Source organism: Balaenoptera physalus, assembly GCF_965194825.1.
Source record: "Balaenoptera physalus genome assembly, chromosome: 16".
Classification (NCBI taxonomy): Eukaryota; Metazoa; Chordata; class Mammalia; order Artiodactyla; family Balaenopteridae; genus Balaenoptera; species Balaenoptera physalus.
In genome coordinates, this window is record NC_138898.1 from 2,005,524 (window position 1) to 2,021,753 (window position 16,230).

The 16,230-nt window shown below is 58.4% G+C and overlaps 1 protein-coding gene across 12 annotated transcripts in view; it reads right to left on the minus strand.

Annotated features, from left to right (window-relative positions):
- CDH4 (cadherin 4) overlaps positions 1-16,230 on the minus strand; it is a 569,973-nt gene that overhangs the window by 166,158 nt on the left and 387,585 nt on the right. For all 12 annotated transcript variants that reach the window (XM_082428306.1, XM_082428302.1, XM_082428305.1 and 9 more), the window contains one exon: positions 537-763. In XM_082428306.1, the coding sequence (XP_082284432.1) occupies positions 537-763 (227 nt within the window). The remainder of the gene's footprint in view (positions 1-536; positions 764-16,230) is intronic.

Genomic DNA, 16,230 nt, shown 5'->3' on the forward strand with positions numbered 1-16,230 from the left:
AGTGAATTCACCCCTCCTGTCCGGTCAACAGGGCCATGCAGCCAAGTCAGAGGTGAAGCTGGAGGGAGGGCTGCGGAGGCGGGTGACAGTGGCTGGTGTGTGTCTATGTGAAGGGTGCCATCCCTCCCCCCTCCCCCTCCCTCCCCCCTCCCCATTTCCCTCTCTCTGAATCAGTCTCACGCCAGCTACTCTGGCCACCTCGCAAGGCCAGCCACGTGGCCTCTGTCTTACTTCTTGTCCCTCCAGGCCTTGGGAGCCTCCGGGGCTGGTGGGCTAAAAGCCTCAGGCAGGCGAGGTGCCCGGTGAGAAGCGGAGCTGTGGGGCCCTTGTCCGAAAAAGGGTGCTGACAGCTGTGCACTACCCCCAGCGGGGGTGGAGCCTGTGGGCAGCCCTGCCTGGGAAGATGGGAGGTCAGGGGTCCCCCTCCCGGCCCATGCTGCCCACTCAAGTGTCAGCCTCTGCAGAGGTTCTGCTCGGTGACCTGAAGGAGGAAGGACCCCTACCCAGCCCCCTCCCCGCATGTAGTCACACCTTACCTTGTGTCCAGAGCGCGTGGGTGAGGTCTGGGCCACCAGCAGCCGTACCGCGGCGTCCCAGCGCTCGGCCGTCTGGCGGTCCCACGCGGTCACGGTGAAGGCCACCTGCTCGGAGGGGATCTGCAGCTCCCGGGTGGCGAAGACCGTCCCGTCAGCCCTGACTTTGAAGTCCATGCTGTCGGTCTCATAGTGTGTCCCCTTGGTCCCCAGGCAGCTGCTGAACTTGACTGCAAGAGGAGGGGGAGAAGGTCAGGGCGCTAGGGACCAGCCTGGCGGGCAGGCGCCCGCTCACAGCTTATTTCCAGCAGCGGGTCCTTGGTCTCTAATGAACTTCGAGAAAGTGGTGATTTAACTGACTTTTCGACCTTCAGGCACTGGTTTTTATCTCTACCCCCTAGGGAATTAGCTGAAGCCTTAGAAAAAGGAACATCGACCAAAAGCAATGAATGCATGTTCATTCTCTCTGAAACACAGCTGTTCTTATTTCTGCAAACGTGTCTCCCCGTCACTATCAACTTTGGGTTCAACCTGAGTCTAAGCCATGTGGGGGGAGGAGTTTCTTTACCCTCAACCAATTCCCTGGTGACCTTGGGGCAGCCGAGAGCTTTCTCGGTGACTTGGAAGCAGGCGTGGAAGGCGGATGGTCTACTGACACTGCAGGGCAGGCACGCTGCTGTGTTTCCCAAACAGTAATTAGGCACTGAATTGTCAGCCCCTCCCAATGACTCCATCACCTGGACCGTTTGTAAACCCCCTGCAGGAAAAGACATCTTGGAAGCTGCGCATTCACCGGGATCACATTAGTGCCTTTTTCATACGTGTGCTTTTGCAGCTGCCACCTAATGCCGTGGTAAATTATGAGGCACCAACAGCCAGTGTCACATTCTGCTGATAAAAACGATGGATAAAGTTACCTAGTATTTATAAAAGTGTGGGTATCTCAGCAATTATGGTGGGAGGATTGGTTTTTTAAGCAATTTCACAGTCATGAAATTACAGCTTACATGATTTAATTACTATTTATTCTAGAAACTAAAAAAAGCTCCTCACTGTTAGGTTTGATAAGTGTTTGCTCCTGCGTTCACCTTTTATTGTTGGCTGCCTTGAAATAATAAATAACAGAACGTTCCCTCGTTTCAAATCCTTCACTTCAGACTCTCCCCAGTCCCCAGCAATCCCCACGTGTGGGTTTAATATAAAAGTGTTTTTAAACGTGAGGAAACCAGACATTTCCGCGCGTGTACAGACTCCAGAGCTCACAGAGAGGTCCTCGGGTGGACGAGGGCAACCAAGGTGCGGAGTGGGCTGTGGCTCCAGGGAACTATCCCCCCCCCCCCCCGGTGAGGGAATAATCACGTTCCTTTTCAAGTGACAGGAAAATTCCAAACTGCCTTTGCAGTCCTGTTCTCCCCGTCAGTAAACAAATTAAAATCAGCAAAAAACTGAGTGGATCAACCATTTCTGGTGCCCAATTGTCATTGACAGAGATAAAAATGACAGTTCTATGATTGCTGGGAGATTAGCACAAAGTACATGAATAAGCCCTTTGTTCTCTGAAAGAAAATTTCTAATAACATGAATGGGATTGGACAGTAGCGGGAAGGTTTGAGTTTCTTCAGGATTAAGTGATGGTGTAGTTATATTTTTTAAAAAATAGGCGCAGAGCTTTGGTGGCATTTGAGGGAAGTGTGGACACTGCTGTCAGAGAAAAAAATCACCCGCCTAAGAGCTGCCCCAACAGGAAGGTCAGGATACCGTCCACAGGAGCCTGGGACCTTGCAGGGGACAGACGTCCTCAGTGGACGGGAGCCCTCAGGACATTAAAGGTGGCACCACCAGATGTGACCTATGATGATAAAGTTGGGCCTCTCCTCGTGGGTACTCTTAACATCTTTCCAGCCTGGGTCTGACTCGGGCCCTCCACGCGAGGAGAGGCATGGGGGCTTTGGGACAACATGGAACCCAGCCTCCAGCTTCAGTGCAACTGAGGCTTGTCTGATCGGCTCAACCCAACAGGCTGGTTTCGCCATCATGTCTGAGACTCAGAGCCCTCGGCAGTGAGGAAGCAGGAGCTGGAACGTGCCTGCGGGGAGATGGGGGCCATTCCGAGTGCCCGCGGTGCTGGGGTGCCAGCTTTCCAGAAGGAAGGGAATTCAGAACAGTGCCTTCCTGTGCGTGCCTGGGCTGTGTCTCTCTTTCAAAGGAAAAGATCAGGAAGGTTTGTTCTTCTGAGACACCAGGGGCGTTCATGGCACTTTAGCTCCGAATAAGTGAACTCCCGTTTGAAACCCTGAGGAACGTGGGTTTAAATTTCTCAACATGCAAACACTGCTCAGAAGGTTACAAACACGACGTCTTGCCATAAAAATGGGAAGTGAAGCAAGAGGGAGGAGATATGGGGCTATATGTATACATATAGCTGATTCACTTTGTTGTACAACAGAAACTAACACACCATTGAAAAGCAATCATACTCCAATAAAGATGTTAAAAAAAAAAAAGGGAAGCGAGCACTCGAGGGGCAGACTCTCCAGAGACACATCTGAGGTCTTGGGGCAGGAACGGTTCCTGTCACCCAGAAGCCCATTTGCCTTTTTCTGGTGAATTGCCCCAAGGCAGTTTCCCTCTTCGCTTTGGCCACCAGGAAGCTCAGAGGCAATGCGGTAGGTAGCTGGGACCTAGCAGTGCTGAGGCATTTACCAACCTTAGCACTTTCTGCCCAATTTTCTATCTTTGTTTCCTCTTCAACCCCCTTTCCTCCTCTTGCATCCTCTTTATTTCTGGAGTCTGCCTCTATCTCTGCAAGTTAAATGTCCTCCTCTTTTAGGGGCAAGGGTGCTGCCAGGCCGTCGCATGCTCACGAGCTCCTGCGCAGGCCTGGCCGGGTGCTGTGGTCCCAGCATGAGGGTCCAAGAAGGTCTTCCTCACTTCATGGGGAGAAAATGCCTGCTTGGATGTGCAGGCCCCGGGGTCACAACCTCCTTCAGGCTCCACCGGAGGAGACCTGCTTGGAGGGAGACAGCATCTCCTTCCCTCCGAAGCCGGGATGTGGGGCCTGCCGGGCGCTCGTCACCCACCGCCCAGCCCCGCCATGTGTCTCTGCGGCTTGCTAACTACTTCCACTAGTTTTAAACAAACGTGACAAGAGACGGGAGAACTCCCAAGAGAAATCAGGTCCAGTTGTTTAAACACGCACAGTCACAGCCCCCGCTGCCTCCGTCCCCTTGGAGGGGTGGTGGCCGCGGCCCCTGGGCCCTGGGGGCAGCACTCAGCACTCACCTGCCCGAGGGCGGGGTCCCGGGAGGGTGGGGAGGTGTATGCACTGATGCCCGCCGCGGAGGAGGGCAAGCGTGAGCTCCGGGCGCAGGTGTGCGCTGCAGCCATGCCCACACCGGCAGGCCCCTTCGGGATGGGGCTGGGACGCCAGGTGTGTGACCCGACCAGCAGCGGCCTCTCTGAGCAGAGGCCTCTGGGAGCAGCAGAAAAGGATGAACGGGGCCAGCGCAGCGTAGAGGCTGCATGAACCCAACTTGTCTTGCGCTCCGGCCGGTACCCGTGTTACCCACCTGAGGAGACAGGTAGCACAGCACTGGGCCAAGGTCACACAAGGTCGTTCATCCCACAAACATTTATGGGCCCCCTGGTGCCTGGCTCTGGGGATCTACCTGGGAACACAGAGCAGAGGCTCCGGGTGGGAGGTGACTGGGAAATGGCAGCGCAGATGGTGGAATCGCACAGGCTTCTACGGGGTCACCAAGAGGGGCCGGGCCAGGCTGGGGGCCCCAGGGGCGGGGAGGGGAGCCCTGCGGGATGTGTGGGGTCAGCCAGCACTTGGCATTCTGACCCTCTCGCACAACTGGGGGCCGGCTCCCCCTCCGCAGCCCAGGCCTGGCCCCCAGCGCCCGCCTCTCCCTTCGGACAGGACGGATTCCATTTCCAAGCCCTGTTCATTCCGAGCAGCCGTCCAGAGAAGAACGGATACCCGCCTGCGTCTGCCCTACTCCTGAAATGTGACCCGACGCTGAAAAGGCCCAGCATTTAGAGCGGCAACAGCACCGTCAATGGCTATTCGAGAAGCACACGTGAGAGACCAACGCCCGGGAAAGCGTCCAGCAGGACACGGTGGGAAGGCCTGAGCACCAGGAAATTCAACCATGTGCAGGATTCCGTCTTCCCGGGCGCCTCCCCTCCCTCACCCCTCGCCGGGAAATCGGGAAAGCAGCGTTGAGGCTGGTCGGCAGTCTGGGCTGGCTGTCCTCGGGCTGGCACATTGCCCATCCAGATGAAGGGTAGGGGCGCACCTGGCTGGCCATCTGTCACCGAGATGCGTGTTCCTTCGCGCTGCGTAAATGTTAGTCTCTGTCTGTCATCCTGGTGTCCCTGCCGACACGCCCCCTGAGGGCCCACTGAGTTACTGCTGGAACCCCCGTGGCCTCCCCTGCCCCAGGGCTGCCCAAGGATTCTGCCCCTGGTGGAACCCCTTGCCCTGTGGTGAAGGCAGCTGCACACGCAGAGCTCCCGGGGCACCAACATCCATCCATTCGTGTTGATTTATGGACACAACAGTCAGCAAAAAGCACAGTGACCGCCAGATGGGGCTCAGAGTAGGGGTGGGTTGTCACACTGCGGATGTGGCTCCCAGGGGATGGCGGGGGGCAGGGGGCTCTGCGTGAAGGAAGGAGCCCGGTTCTGAGAGAGCCTGACCCAGACGTGTGGCGGGAGGGCTTCCCGAGGATGAGGTCCTGGTGCTTCTGCTGAGCACCGAGGGATGCAAGAGGAGAGCTGGGGCAGGGGAGAGCTTTCCAGGCCACATGGCAGCACGTGCAAAGGTCCTGGGCAGAGGGAGTGCGGGCTGTCAAGGACTCAGGGCCAGTGTGACGGGAGCCAGGCTGTTGGGGACGAACAAGAGTCAAAACAAGCGCCCAGGAAGGTCCTCAGCCAGTGGGACGACCTGCAGACTCCCAGAGACGGGCCGGGTTCGGGAACTCCCCGCCAGGAGGGAAGGGCCTCCGTGTCACTCCAGGGGTTTCTAGGAAGGTCCAGCAGCGTCTGGGGCTGAGGAGGTGTCCTGAGCGGATGGGACGGCCTCCCTTCGGGGCCAATGTTAAGAGAGGGTCATAGCCTTTTCCAGCCATAACAACACCCAGTGACCTGAGTCAGGGGTCCACCGCTGTGACTTCAGAAGCACGTCCTCCACATTTAGCTACAGTGGGTCACAGGACTGCTGCACACACTTCAGATACGTCGTCTGCTTGGGAGAGAGAACTTCAAGAGCCAGGAAGAGAAGGAGCAAAGGAAGGAAAGAGAGCAAGGAATCCAGGGAGGGTTCCTCAACTAGATGATTCATCCACCCACCCAGCAACGATGCATCACCAGGGAGACGGTGCAGGGAGCCCCTGCGGGGGAGGGGGAGAGGAGACAAGGCCAGCAGGGCCTGTGAAACCTCAGGACACTGCAGCCCCCCCCAACGGGCCCTGGGGCCCCCGAGGGAGCCTCTCGTGGGTCATCCGCTGGGCGCGGCTGCGTCCCTGTGGGTGTCTCCCTTTATCCCCCAAGGGTGCTGTCTGCTGACTGTGGGGCCTCCTGGTGGCCGTCACCATGGCCCTTGCCCACCCGGGAGGGCTGGTGCTGCGGCCAGCGTAGACAGACGCAGCTGGGTGGCGGCCGGGAGCTGCGAGTGACTCCTGATGGGCACGGGGTCTCCTTCGGGGTGACGAGAAGTTCTGGAACCAGAGGAAGCTGACGGCTGCTCAGCACGTGAATGTACTGAGCGCCACTGCATTGTTGTTCACTTGAAGTGGTGAGGTTTATGTACGTGAATTTTACCCTGAAGCAGTTTCCAGGGCCTCCCTGAGTCCCTGCCTCCTGGCTGCTGGAAGGACAGGGAGAAGGGCGGCCTCAGCTTCCTGCCCCTCAAGACCCCCAGCCCCCCAGGCTGAACATGCCCAGAGCTTCACAAAACCTCCCTGGAAATAGCCGTGATCCACGACCCCAGCTCCCCTCCCCACGGCCTCTCCCCTCGCGGCCCAAGCGCAGGCCAAAGAGACGGGAAACGCTGATGTCGGAGGAGAGGAGGGGAGAGCGGTCTGGGGCCCGGGAGGGAGATGAAGGCTTCACGAAGCGGGGCTCTGAGCTGCCATCCTGGAAGCTGCCTGCGTGCCTTCACGCGCCGCGTGTCTGTGGGCCGGGTACCGCACCACGCGGGGACCCGCGAGAGCTTCACCGGGTCTCCAGCGCCTGCTAGGAGCGTCACAAACCTCTAGGATGTCAGGACTGGAAGCCGCCCCAGAGACCATCTCCTCCAGCCCCTCATTTTATCGATGAGCAAACTGAACTTGCTGAGAGAAGATGACACTGTAGAATGTGTCCCCGCGATACGCAGGCCCAGAGTCGTTACAGACACCAGCGCTCTCTATCAGGGCCCTGGGCACTTCTAATATCTAGTTAATTGATGCCCAAAACGCAAAGCGTGCGGCAAGCCCGTTTTTCTCAGAATTTTGTGCATTCCTAACGTTTGCAGCTGGTGCGCACACCTCATAGGTGAAAACTCTGCATTCCACGTGCTAGAATCTGCGGCACAGGGTCCTGGCTCGGATCAGTTCTGAAATCTGAAGATCACACCGATTCGCTACTCTGCCTGTGTAGCACCATAATTAGGCCCTCGGCTAAACAGCAGAGACCCGCTTCTTTCCTTTTTCCAGGACAGCGCAAAGCCCTTTCTTAGAAAATTTTTCTCTGCCCCGTGCCCATCTCACTGGCTGGCAGCAGACAGGTGCAGCCATGCTTATCCACAGCGTCTGCCAAGAACGCGCGGCACCCATGAAAGGAAGCCCGGCGGCCCCCCCACCAAGAGGGTTTACATTTAACCCTCTACCCTCATCATTTTTAATTGCTCGCTCCGTGAGAAGAACGAGGTGACGGCATGCTGCGTGCGAACAGGCGTGAGTGACACCCGGGTCTGCTTCCGCATTGGCGGCAGCCTGCTGACATTTACGGGGGCAGGGGGCTGCGCCTCCCCGAGTCTGGCATACTGGAGACGTGCACCGTGGTGCTGAAAGTCCCCCCTTTTGCTTTTTAAATTATTTTTCTTGTTAGTTGCGCTGAGAAAGATCAAATGAGCCAGAGGTGAGCTTGTAGCTGGGGCTGTGCTGGGGAGTAAATACGTTCCCCCGGCGGAGTCAGCCTGCCTCCCTCCCTCTCTCCTTCCGTCCACCATCCCCCCCGCTCACTGCGTCTCCACGCTCCAGGCACCGGCCAGGTGCTGGGCAGCCAGGGGAGACCAGGGCAGCCCCAGGGGCAGCACATGCTTCAGGTAAAGGTCAGGGTTGGAGAGGAGGCCTTGAGCACGGCCCCGGCGGGGGTTGCTCTGTGCACAGTGCCCCCAGGGATGCCTCTTCCCCCACTGATTCTCCAGAACAGGACCTGTCCCTGGCGGGGACCTAGGCTTCAGGGAGGTGGGCGCCAAGCACGCGATGCACCCCCCTCCCTGCCCGACCGTAGCTAAAGCCACGGGAGAACGGTCAAGTGGCCACCGAGAGCTCCACTCGGAGCTCAGCCTTTCACTGTATCCTCAAATTTACCCTCACAGCCCACCCCCAGAGAGGAGACCACCTTTACCCTCCTCTGCTCTACTGATGGGCAACCAGGTGGAGAGTGGGTGTCCCTGGCCTCCAGTCTCCCAACCAGTAAGTGATGGAGGCAGAGCTTGAACGCAGTGGCCCCAAAGACCACACCCTCCAGGTGCAGCTGAGAGGACTCGTGGGCTGTTCTCACCCCACTCGCCTCCCCAAGCTCACTTGCACCGACTCTCCCATAGCTCATCCCCTCCCTGTGGGCCAAATGCTCCAAGCGCTCAGCCTCAGTGCACTCAGTTTCCCGTGCCTGAAATGCTCTGCAATGCCCTTTACCACGTGGGCCGCCTCCTCCGAGGAGCCTTCCTGGATTTATCCCAGCTGCTGAGTCCTCTCTCCCGAGAGCTTCATTCACTCCAGTGCTGTCCCCTCCAGGGGCGGAGTGGACATTGTCTAGAACTGCTAGTGCACGGTGATCATAAGAGGCAGACAGAGGTTCGGCGGGTTTTACTAATGTGGGACAGGCATGGGGGTCGTGCTTGAGTGGACTCCCCTGAGGAGGGGCTGTCGCAGGCCCCACATTGCTGCTTTGCCTGCAGCCTTGGGATGGACAGGGCATCACTGGAGCCCCAGGTAACTGGCATCCTTGTCTGTCCTTCAAAACTCTTTCCTGAAATGTGTATTTTAAACATAAAAGGTTGCTACGTTTGCCTCTTTTCCACTCAATCCGAATCAGACATCTCCCCTGACCGCACATGGGCATCAGCCCCACCCCTCCTGCCCGTGGAGTCAGGGAAGGCCGGTCATGGATGGAGACCCTGCATCTACGGAGCCCGGGACTGGTCTGCCCACCAGGCGGACCCCCGGAGCAGCCGGCCTGAGTGCGGGCACCCGCAGATGCCGTGGGTGCGCCTGGACCTCAGGAAGGTGCCCCGGGGCCAGGATGGACGCCTGAGACTGTGGCTGGTTGTGTTTTCGTTTTCTTCTGCCATCATTTTGCTCAGCACAGATTCCCGAGGCGGCCATTTGTTCACACAAGTTGGAAAAGCGCCATTTCCAGCAGAGTGTGAGGGTACCTGCCGACCCTCTCCACGAGCAGGACCCCACTGTGAAGCCCCACACGGCGCGAGTTTGTGGGGGGGACAGGCACCCCCAGGGGCGGACGCAGATCACGGGGGCAGGGGAGGGGGGCACGCTCAGAAGAGGACCCCCGAGCCGGTGCTCAGGGTCGGCTTGCCCTGCTGTGGCACGTCTCCTAGCACCACGGGCAAGGGGTTGCCCACTGTCCTCCAGTCCCCTGTCACCCGTGAGGATGGGGCGGGGGGTGCCCTGCCTCTCGGAGGACGTGTCCATGAGGATGAGCGCGGTTGGAATCTCACCTGGGCCTTTAAACTTAAAATTGATGTGCGTTCAAACCACGATGTGATCCTTCCTTCCTGAAGAGGCCCTGCCTTCGGCCGAGAACAGGCGGAGTCACGTGCCCCTGCACCCATGTCCCCTCACGGTCCTGCTTAGAAGCCTCCAGCAAGAACCAGGGCCAGGTCTGCATCTGCTGGAAACCTCAGACCCGAGGAATCTCCCCCCCCACTTTCCTCTGTGCCTCTTTGCCAAACTCCCGTCGCAGCGATGGGGGCGCAAAGCACAGCCAATTCCTTCTCAATCGGTTCCGTGCATTTTTCACGTCTTCTCAGTCATCCCCAGGTTTCACGTGCACACAGAATGTGTTGTCGCCACTGGCCTCCAGCCGCGTGGAAGAGCCTCTAACTTCGTGGGAGGAAGTGGGCCCTGAGGGAGCCCTGCTGCAGTGGGGTGCAGACTCCGAGGTGTCCTGGGTGGTACAAGTGTCTCCACGGGGGGCCACCTGAGCTGCCCACGGGTCTCCCTCCGCGTGGTCTGTGGCTCAGCCATCCAGGCCTGTTCCATCCCGCCCTGCATCCCGCTCGCCCCCCGCCACTCTGTGTGCAGGACTGCTCTCCCCTTCCCAGCCCTGGCCCGCTTTCAGGGTCCCCTTTCCCCCAGGATGTTGCGGGCCGTCCTTTGTGCCCCCAAGGCCACCGCCCTGCTCATGTGGCTCCAACCACTCCTGCCAAGTAAGCTGGGCCACCAGGCACTGGGCCAGTCCTCCTCACCGTGAATTCCAGCACCTACCACCGGGGTCCCCTGGCACCCAGGATTTGCTTGAGAATCTGGAAAATGCACAGATTCCATTTCTCTTAGCTTCAAAAATGGATATCCAAGGAGCTATCAAGCCATGGAAGACACAGAGGAAACGTAAATGCATTTTACTTAGTGAAAGAAGCCAATCTGAAAAAGCTGCGTGACATTCTGGAAGAGGCAAAACTATGGAGGCACTAAAAAAATCAGGGGTTGCCAGGGGTTGAGGGGAGGGAGGGATGAACAGGTAGAGCACAGAGGCTCTTTAGGGTGGTGGAAATACTCTGTGTGATACGGTAATGATGGATATGTATCATTACAAATTTGTCCAAACCCATGGAACATACAACACCAGGAGGGAAGGAGGGAACCCTAAGGTAGACTATGGACCCTGGGTGATGATGGCGTGTCAGTGCAGGTTCATCCACTGTAACAATGTCCCGCACTAACTATAACAATGTCCCGCACTAACTGTAACAATGCAAGATGTTAACAACAGGGGAATCTGTGCAGGGAGAGAGGGAGTGTATGGAAGTCAGTACTTCCTGCTCAGTCTTTCCATAAATCTAAAACTGCTCTAAAATATAAAGTCTATTAAAATAATGGATATTCACTATCCATTAGACACATCGTCTCCAGAGAAAACACTCTGTCTCAGAAATGTTAAAAGTCTCATTTTAAAGCAAAACATTGAAACCTGTCTCATGCCATCTCGTCTACGGCAGGGAGCGTGAAACCTGCCTCTCCCTCTGGGTTTCCTTGGTAATGAATGCAGCACCGTGATCCAACACCCCTGATTTCACATCCATTTCTCTGTCCAGGAAACATCAGCCAAAGCGGCAACAACCACGCGCCCTGGTCTGAGCGACTTGTGTTCTCCAGCGTGACTCCCACCCCCAGTGTGGCCTTGACAAGTTCTTGGGGTCCTAATCTAATATTCATGCACCCTGTGAAGACGGGGATGCTGATGGGAGAAGCAGAGCTGGTCGCCCCCCGCCCTGCCACGACTGCGCCACGAGGCTTCAGTCTCAGCACGGTTCTGAGCCCACTTAAGGAGAGGGATTTCTTTAGGTTCTGGGACTAATTAACAGTCCTTTGTTGAGGAAAACAGAGATGCAGGAATCTCGGGAGACATAGGAATTGCGTGGAGGAGGAAGGCAGCGGTTCCAGGTCTGAGGAGGGTTATTTATGCAAAAGGTCTTTCCTGAGTGGCAGTCAGAACGGAGGTGTGAGCTCCTCATGAGTATATCCCACTGACGCCCCATCACCATGGAGCTCGTGGCTCTTAAGTTGGTGGCACCTCTGATGAAACCGTCCCACCTGCACTCACGGGGGAGCCAGCAGGGGTGACGGTGGTGAATCCAGCCGCAGACCCGCCAAGACGCCCAGGCCCCCTGCTGAACTGCTATGCTCGCCCCCGGAGGATGGCTGACCACGAGCGACATTCCTGTGCTCAGAGAGTTGGGCTGGGAGGGACGTTCTTCCCGCAAGGGCCCAGCGTCAGTGGAGGGAGGAAGGGCCATCTGGTCCACAGCTCCATCTCGGGGATGTGGGAGCCGTGCTAACGGCCAAGGATGTGGGTGGGATGCTCCAGGAATTGGGGGTTACTGAGGACCCTGGAGGGGCTGGCCCTGCCCGGACCTTTACTCTCTCGTCCAAGATTCCAGGAGTCCATCTGATTCTTTGGAAAAATGGGGGGTGGTTTTTGACTGTTAAGAAGTCTGTGATCTTACTTAAGATCTACACCAACATTTCATGAACTAACGAACATTCCGTGAGTTTTCATTCGTTCACTCCTGACGCGGCTGTCACTCAGGTGTCCTGCGAGGCACCTGGAGCACCTTGTCGTCCCGAACCTCACAAACCCGTCAGGAGTCCTGGGCTTTCCATGGTTCAGAAGAGGGAACTGAGCCGCAGAGAGGTCACCTGACCCCCTCAGGTCCACGGCCAGCGTGTGGCACAGCCCGTGCTGAGGGTGAGGGGGCTCCTGGCCCCCAGTTTTGTGCCAGAAGCGCCCCCTTCCTTCTGGTTGCGAACGTGACCGAGGTCGTCCCTGCCCTGGAGCCCTTTCCCAGGGACACAGACCAGGCTGAGGGAATCGCGTGCGTTATTTAAGTAACATCACTCCTCCCAACAGCTACGTTGTTTCAGTTATTTCCGAGGCCCCCCTATTCTTTCCATCAGCTCTTGCTACCAAGAGCTTTACATATGAAAACCATACCCAGGTGTCCATTCACAAACACACGGTCACACCCACATTTTAAGCCACCAGGAGAAATGTAGCCGCACGGGTACTGACAGTCTTGACAACCCACAAGGGCGGGTCAGGTTTGCGGCTGTAATTTCGTACACTTGGGAGAGGGTGGCACCGGCCTGGTGCAAAACTTCCCACTCTCCCGATGATGATGTTCAGGAAGAGAGAGGATAAGGCTTGGGTGGTCCCCGGACGCAGGGAGAAGACGGCAGGCTTGCTCCGAACAGGGCTCCACCCATCGCTGCGCCCAGGGGCTCCCTGCACTGTCCCCGGGTGTGGAAATGTCACTGCCCCCGGTGTTGCTGGCCATGAATGACCATTTCTAAGCCGGGCAAGTGCAAGCTAGCACGTCTCTCAGGGGCCCCGGTGACAGATAATAATGGTGATCACTGTAATAATAACGGCTGCAATTGCTTATAGAGGTCTTGGCACCTGCCAGGCGTTGGTCCAAACTCCATGCCCAGACCATACGCTGTCCCCACAGCTTGGGCAGGGACAGCTGTCGCCTGTTTTACCGGTGAGGGCACTGAGAGATAGAGCGGGGACGGCAACCTCCAAAGTGATCTCTGTTTGAGGAGCATCGGGGGCGGGGGTTCCCGAGAGGAAACCGTGCCAGGCCCCTCCCGGGTGGACAAGTCCTCGGCAGGGCTCAGTGGACAGCTTGCTCGCCTGGTGGTCACCCCATGGGCTCCTGGCTGCTCTTCTGCCTTAGTCTCCTTCGGGGCGCTGCCCCGGCACCCGGCCGCCCCAGACAAGCGTCCTGCTGCTACAAGAACAGGTAGGGTTGCAGCGTCCTCCACGGCTCCTTCCGTCCACGAGCCCCTCCTGCTGCAGGGCCCCGGCTTTGGCGGCCTGGCGCCAGGTCCCCTCTTGGGCTCCCATCACATCTGAACGTGGCCCTCGTGAGGTGGTGAGGAGGGAGCGGAGGCTGACAGCAGGCCAGGGGGGCAGGCCCTGGGGGGGACCCTTTACAACACAAGGAGCAGGACTGCTATTTTTAGACCTGCCAGCCTCTCTCTCATTAGCTCCTGCTCATCAGGACTGAGCTAATGAAATCATCTGCAATTAAGGCCCAGGTAGAGAGATGGCTTTTCCCGTCCCCAGAGGCCACCTCTCCTCCCCCCTCCCCTTTCCTCCTCCCCCTCCCCTCCTCCCCCTCCCCCTCCCCCTTTCTCCTTTCCCTTCCTCCACTTCCCCTTCTTTCACTCCCTCCTCCTCCACTATCCTCTCTGCAGGTGGGGGGCCGGCAGGAGGAAGGGGAGACTCCGGATGGGCCCCCAGATCTGGTTTATGATTTTACTTCATTTTACCAAAAGGGCAGCTGGGGGCTGTTTCTTGCTCTCTGTATTTTAAAAGCATTTAAAAGCACTCCCGCTCCGCTGACTCATCCATTCACAGTTTCATTCTTCTCTCAAAGCTCTCGCAAGGCTGTTCCAAACATCTAGGGAGGACATGCTATTTAAGGCCGGGTTAAGGTTCGGGAGGGCGGCTCTGGGTGACCACAGGGACCACGTCTGGCCGTGTGACTCCAGGCAACTCCAGCTCAGAGTGGTGGGATCAGCCTCCTGGCCGCGGCCCCTCCCAGCGCCGGGGGGGGAGGGGGGCACCTCACATGGGGACAGTGCGCGCGGCACCCGGCAAAGAAAGGAACAGACACATGATCTGTGCCCGTCCATCTGTCCATCCGTCCATCCACGTACTGACCCCTCGCACGCTGCTCTCTGCCGGGCACGGGCTCCTCGGGGACCCCCTGTTCTCCAAAAAGGGGAGACACTGTGGGCAGAGCCAAGCCTGGTGCAGCTCGGGCGGCTGCCGTTCCAGCCGAGGGACGGGCAGGTGTCACCGGGCGGCTCGGTTGGTCAGGCAGACCGGGCGCGGAGAGGGCGAGGGTGGCCAGGAGGCTCGGGACACGGGGACATCGGAAGGGGCTCTTGGCAGTGAGTGGAGGAGGGCCGGCGGCAGAGCAACACGCAGGGGCACACGCTCACGCACACCAGGGAGTGGTGTGCGCACTCGGGCACATGTGTGATGGCTGGGGGCAGCCCCGGGCAGCTGGCGCAGACAGGGCCCCTCCACCGCGCACAGTTGAGAACGCAGATCACACATTAACTCATTTACCCCCCACAGAGGTGCTAAAGGGACCTCTCCTTCTGGGCCGCTTACCCCAGGCCAGCGTGGCCACGGGATGGGCCCCGACCCCCTCCGCTTCTGCTTGTGATTGGGAGGGACCTGAGATGTCTCCAGGGCAGCGACCTTCATTTGTATAGAAACCACCACTGTGATCCAGAAAGACTTGTGATTCTGAGGCTGCAGGTGGGCAAATGGCTGCGGATTTCACAGGCCTGGAGCGGGCACCCAGAGGCTGGAAGCCTGAGGCCTCCTCCCAATTTCTCTGAGCCCACAAATTCCAGGGTCACCCAGGGTTCCGAGGGAGAGGCCTTCCCTGGAGTCCGGGCAGGGTGTGGGGTCTGAACCCAGGCTGCTGCCCAGCTGTCCTGGCCCCGACCTGAGGCCGCCAGTGCCGAGATGGGGGCACACTTGTCACCCCGGGAGGGGTCGCTCCCTGTGAGTGGGAGGGACAGCCCGGGACAGCCTAGAGCCCCCGGGCCGCCCTCCTGCACCGGCTTCGGGGCCCCTGGCGTCTGACAGCCCCACTCGCCGGGCACATCTTCAGTCTCCGTTTGGATCCAAACCCGCCCCTGAACTTTACCAGCTGCTCCCTCTGCAAACACATGTGGGTCGGCGGCCAAACATTTTTCTAAAGGAATTAGAACTCAGGAAGTGTGAACACATTTCCTCCCCCTCTCAATCACACCGACGGCCGGCAACCTCCCCCTGGGTCTTCCCTCATCAGAGCTTTCTCGTTCTGGACGCATTCATGTCACACTTGGCTTTGAGATGTTTGGGGACCCCCTTGAGACGAGCAAACCCTTGGGGTGCCTGTCAACCAAGGACGGAAACATCCTCTGGGGCCAGGTGGGCCTTGAGCAAATGCAGCCAGGCGCTCAGGCGGGGGCAGCTTGCTGGGGACTCCGGGGTGCAAGGTGCTGGGAGAGCCCAGGGGGGATCCTGGTGGCGGAGGATCCCGGGCAGGGGTTGAAGGAAGGCAGGAGCTAATCCGACCAGGCTAAGACGTCCTGGGCAGAGGGACAGCCCCACAGACCTGGGGCCCCCCTGCCCTGGGCCGGTCTGGGCTCCACAAGGCCCTGCAGGGCACCACAGAGCAGTTCTTCAGAAGGGACGGGGCCACACGCGGTGCGCTCTGAGCGCTTTCCAGGATGGGCCTCCCTCTGACATACTTTGGGCTCTGATGGTCGGCACCTAGGGAAACATTCGCCAGGTTCATGACGAGGAACGCTCGGTGGTGAAGAGTGAATTCTACCAGGACACGGAAAGAAAGAACACGATTCTTCCTCTTAACCGTCTTCCCCAAACATCCCCTTCCGTGGCCAGGGACCGTCCCAAAGGAAGCAAAGACCCGAGACTCCTGTTTGGTTGTCTCTGGTCCTAATCCCGCTTCTGAAGAGCATTAAGGAAGCAGGAGCACATTATTTACTGGTCACGACATCACCATCCAAAGAATGCCTAGGGCCACGGGTCCAGGGCCAGTGTGGGGGAGGGGTAGGAACACGGCTTCACATCTGTGGCCACGGTGCACACTGTAGCTCCCTCTCGGAAATCCTCATTAGAGACCAGGGGCCTGGGAGGTCCTGCG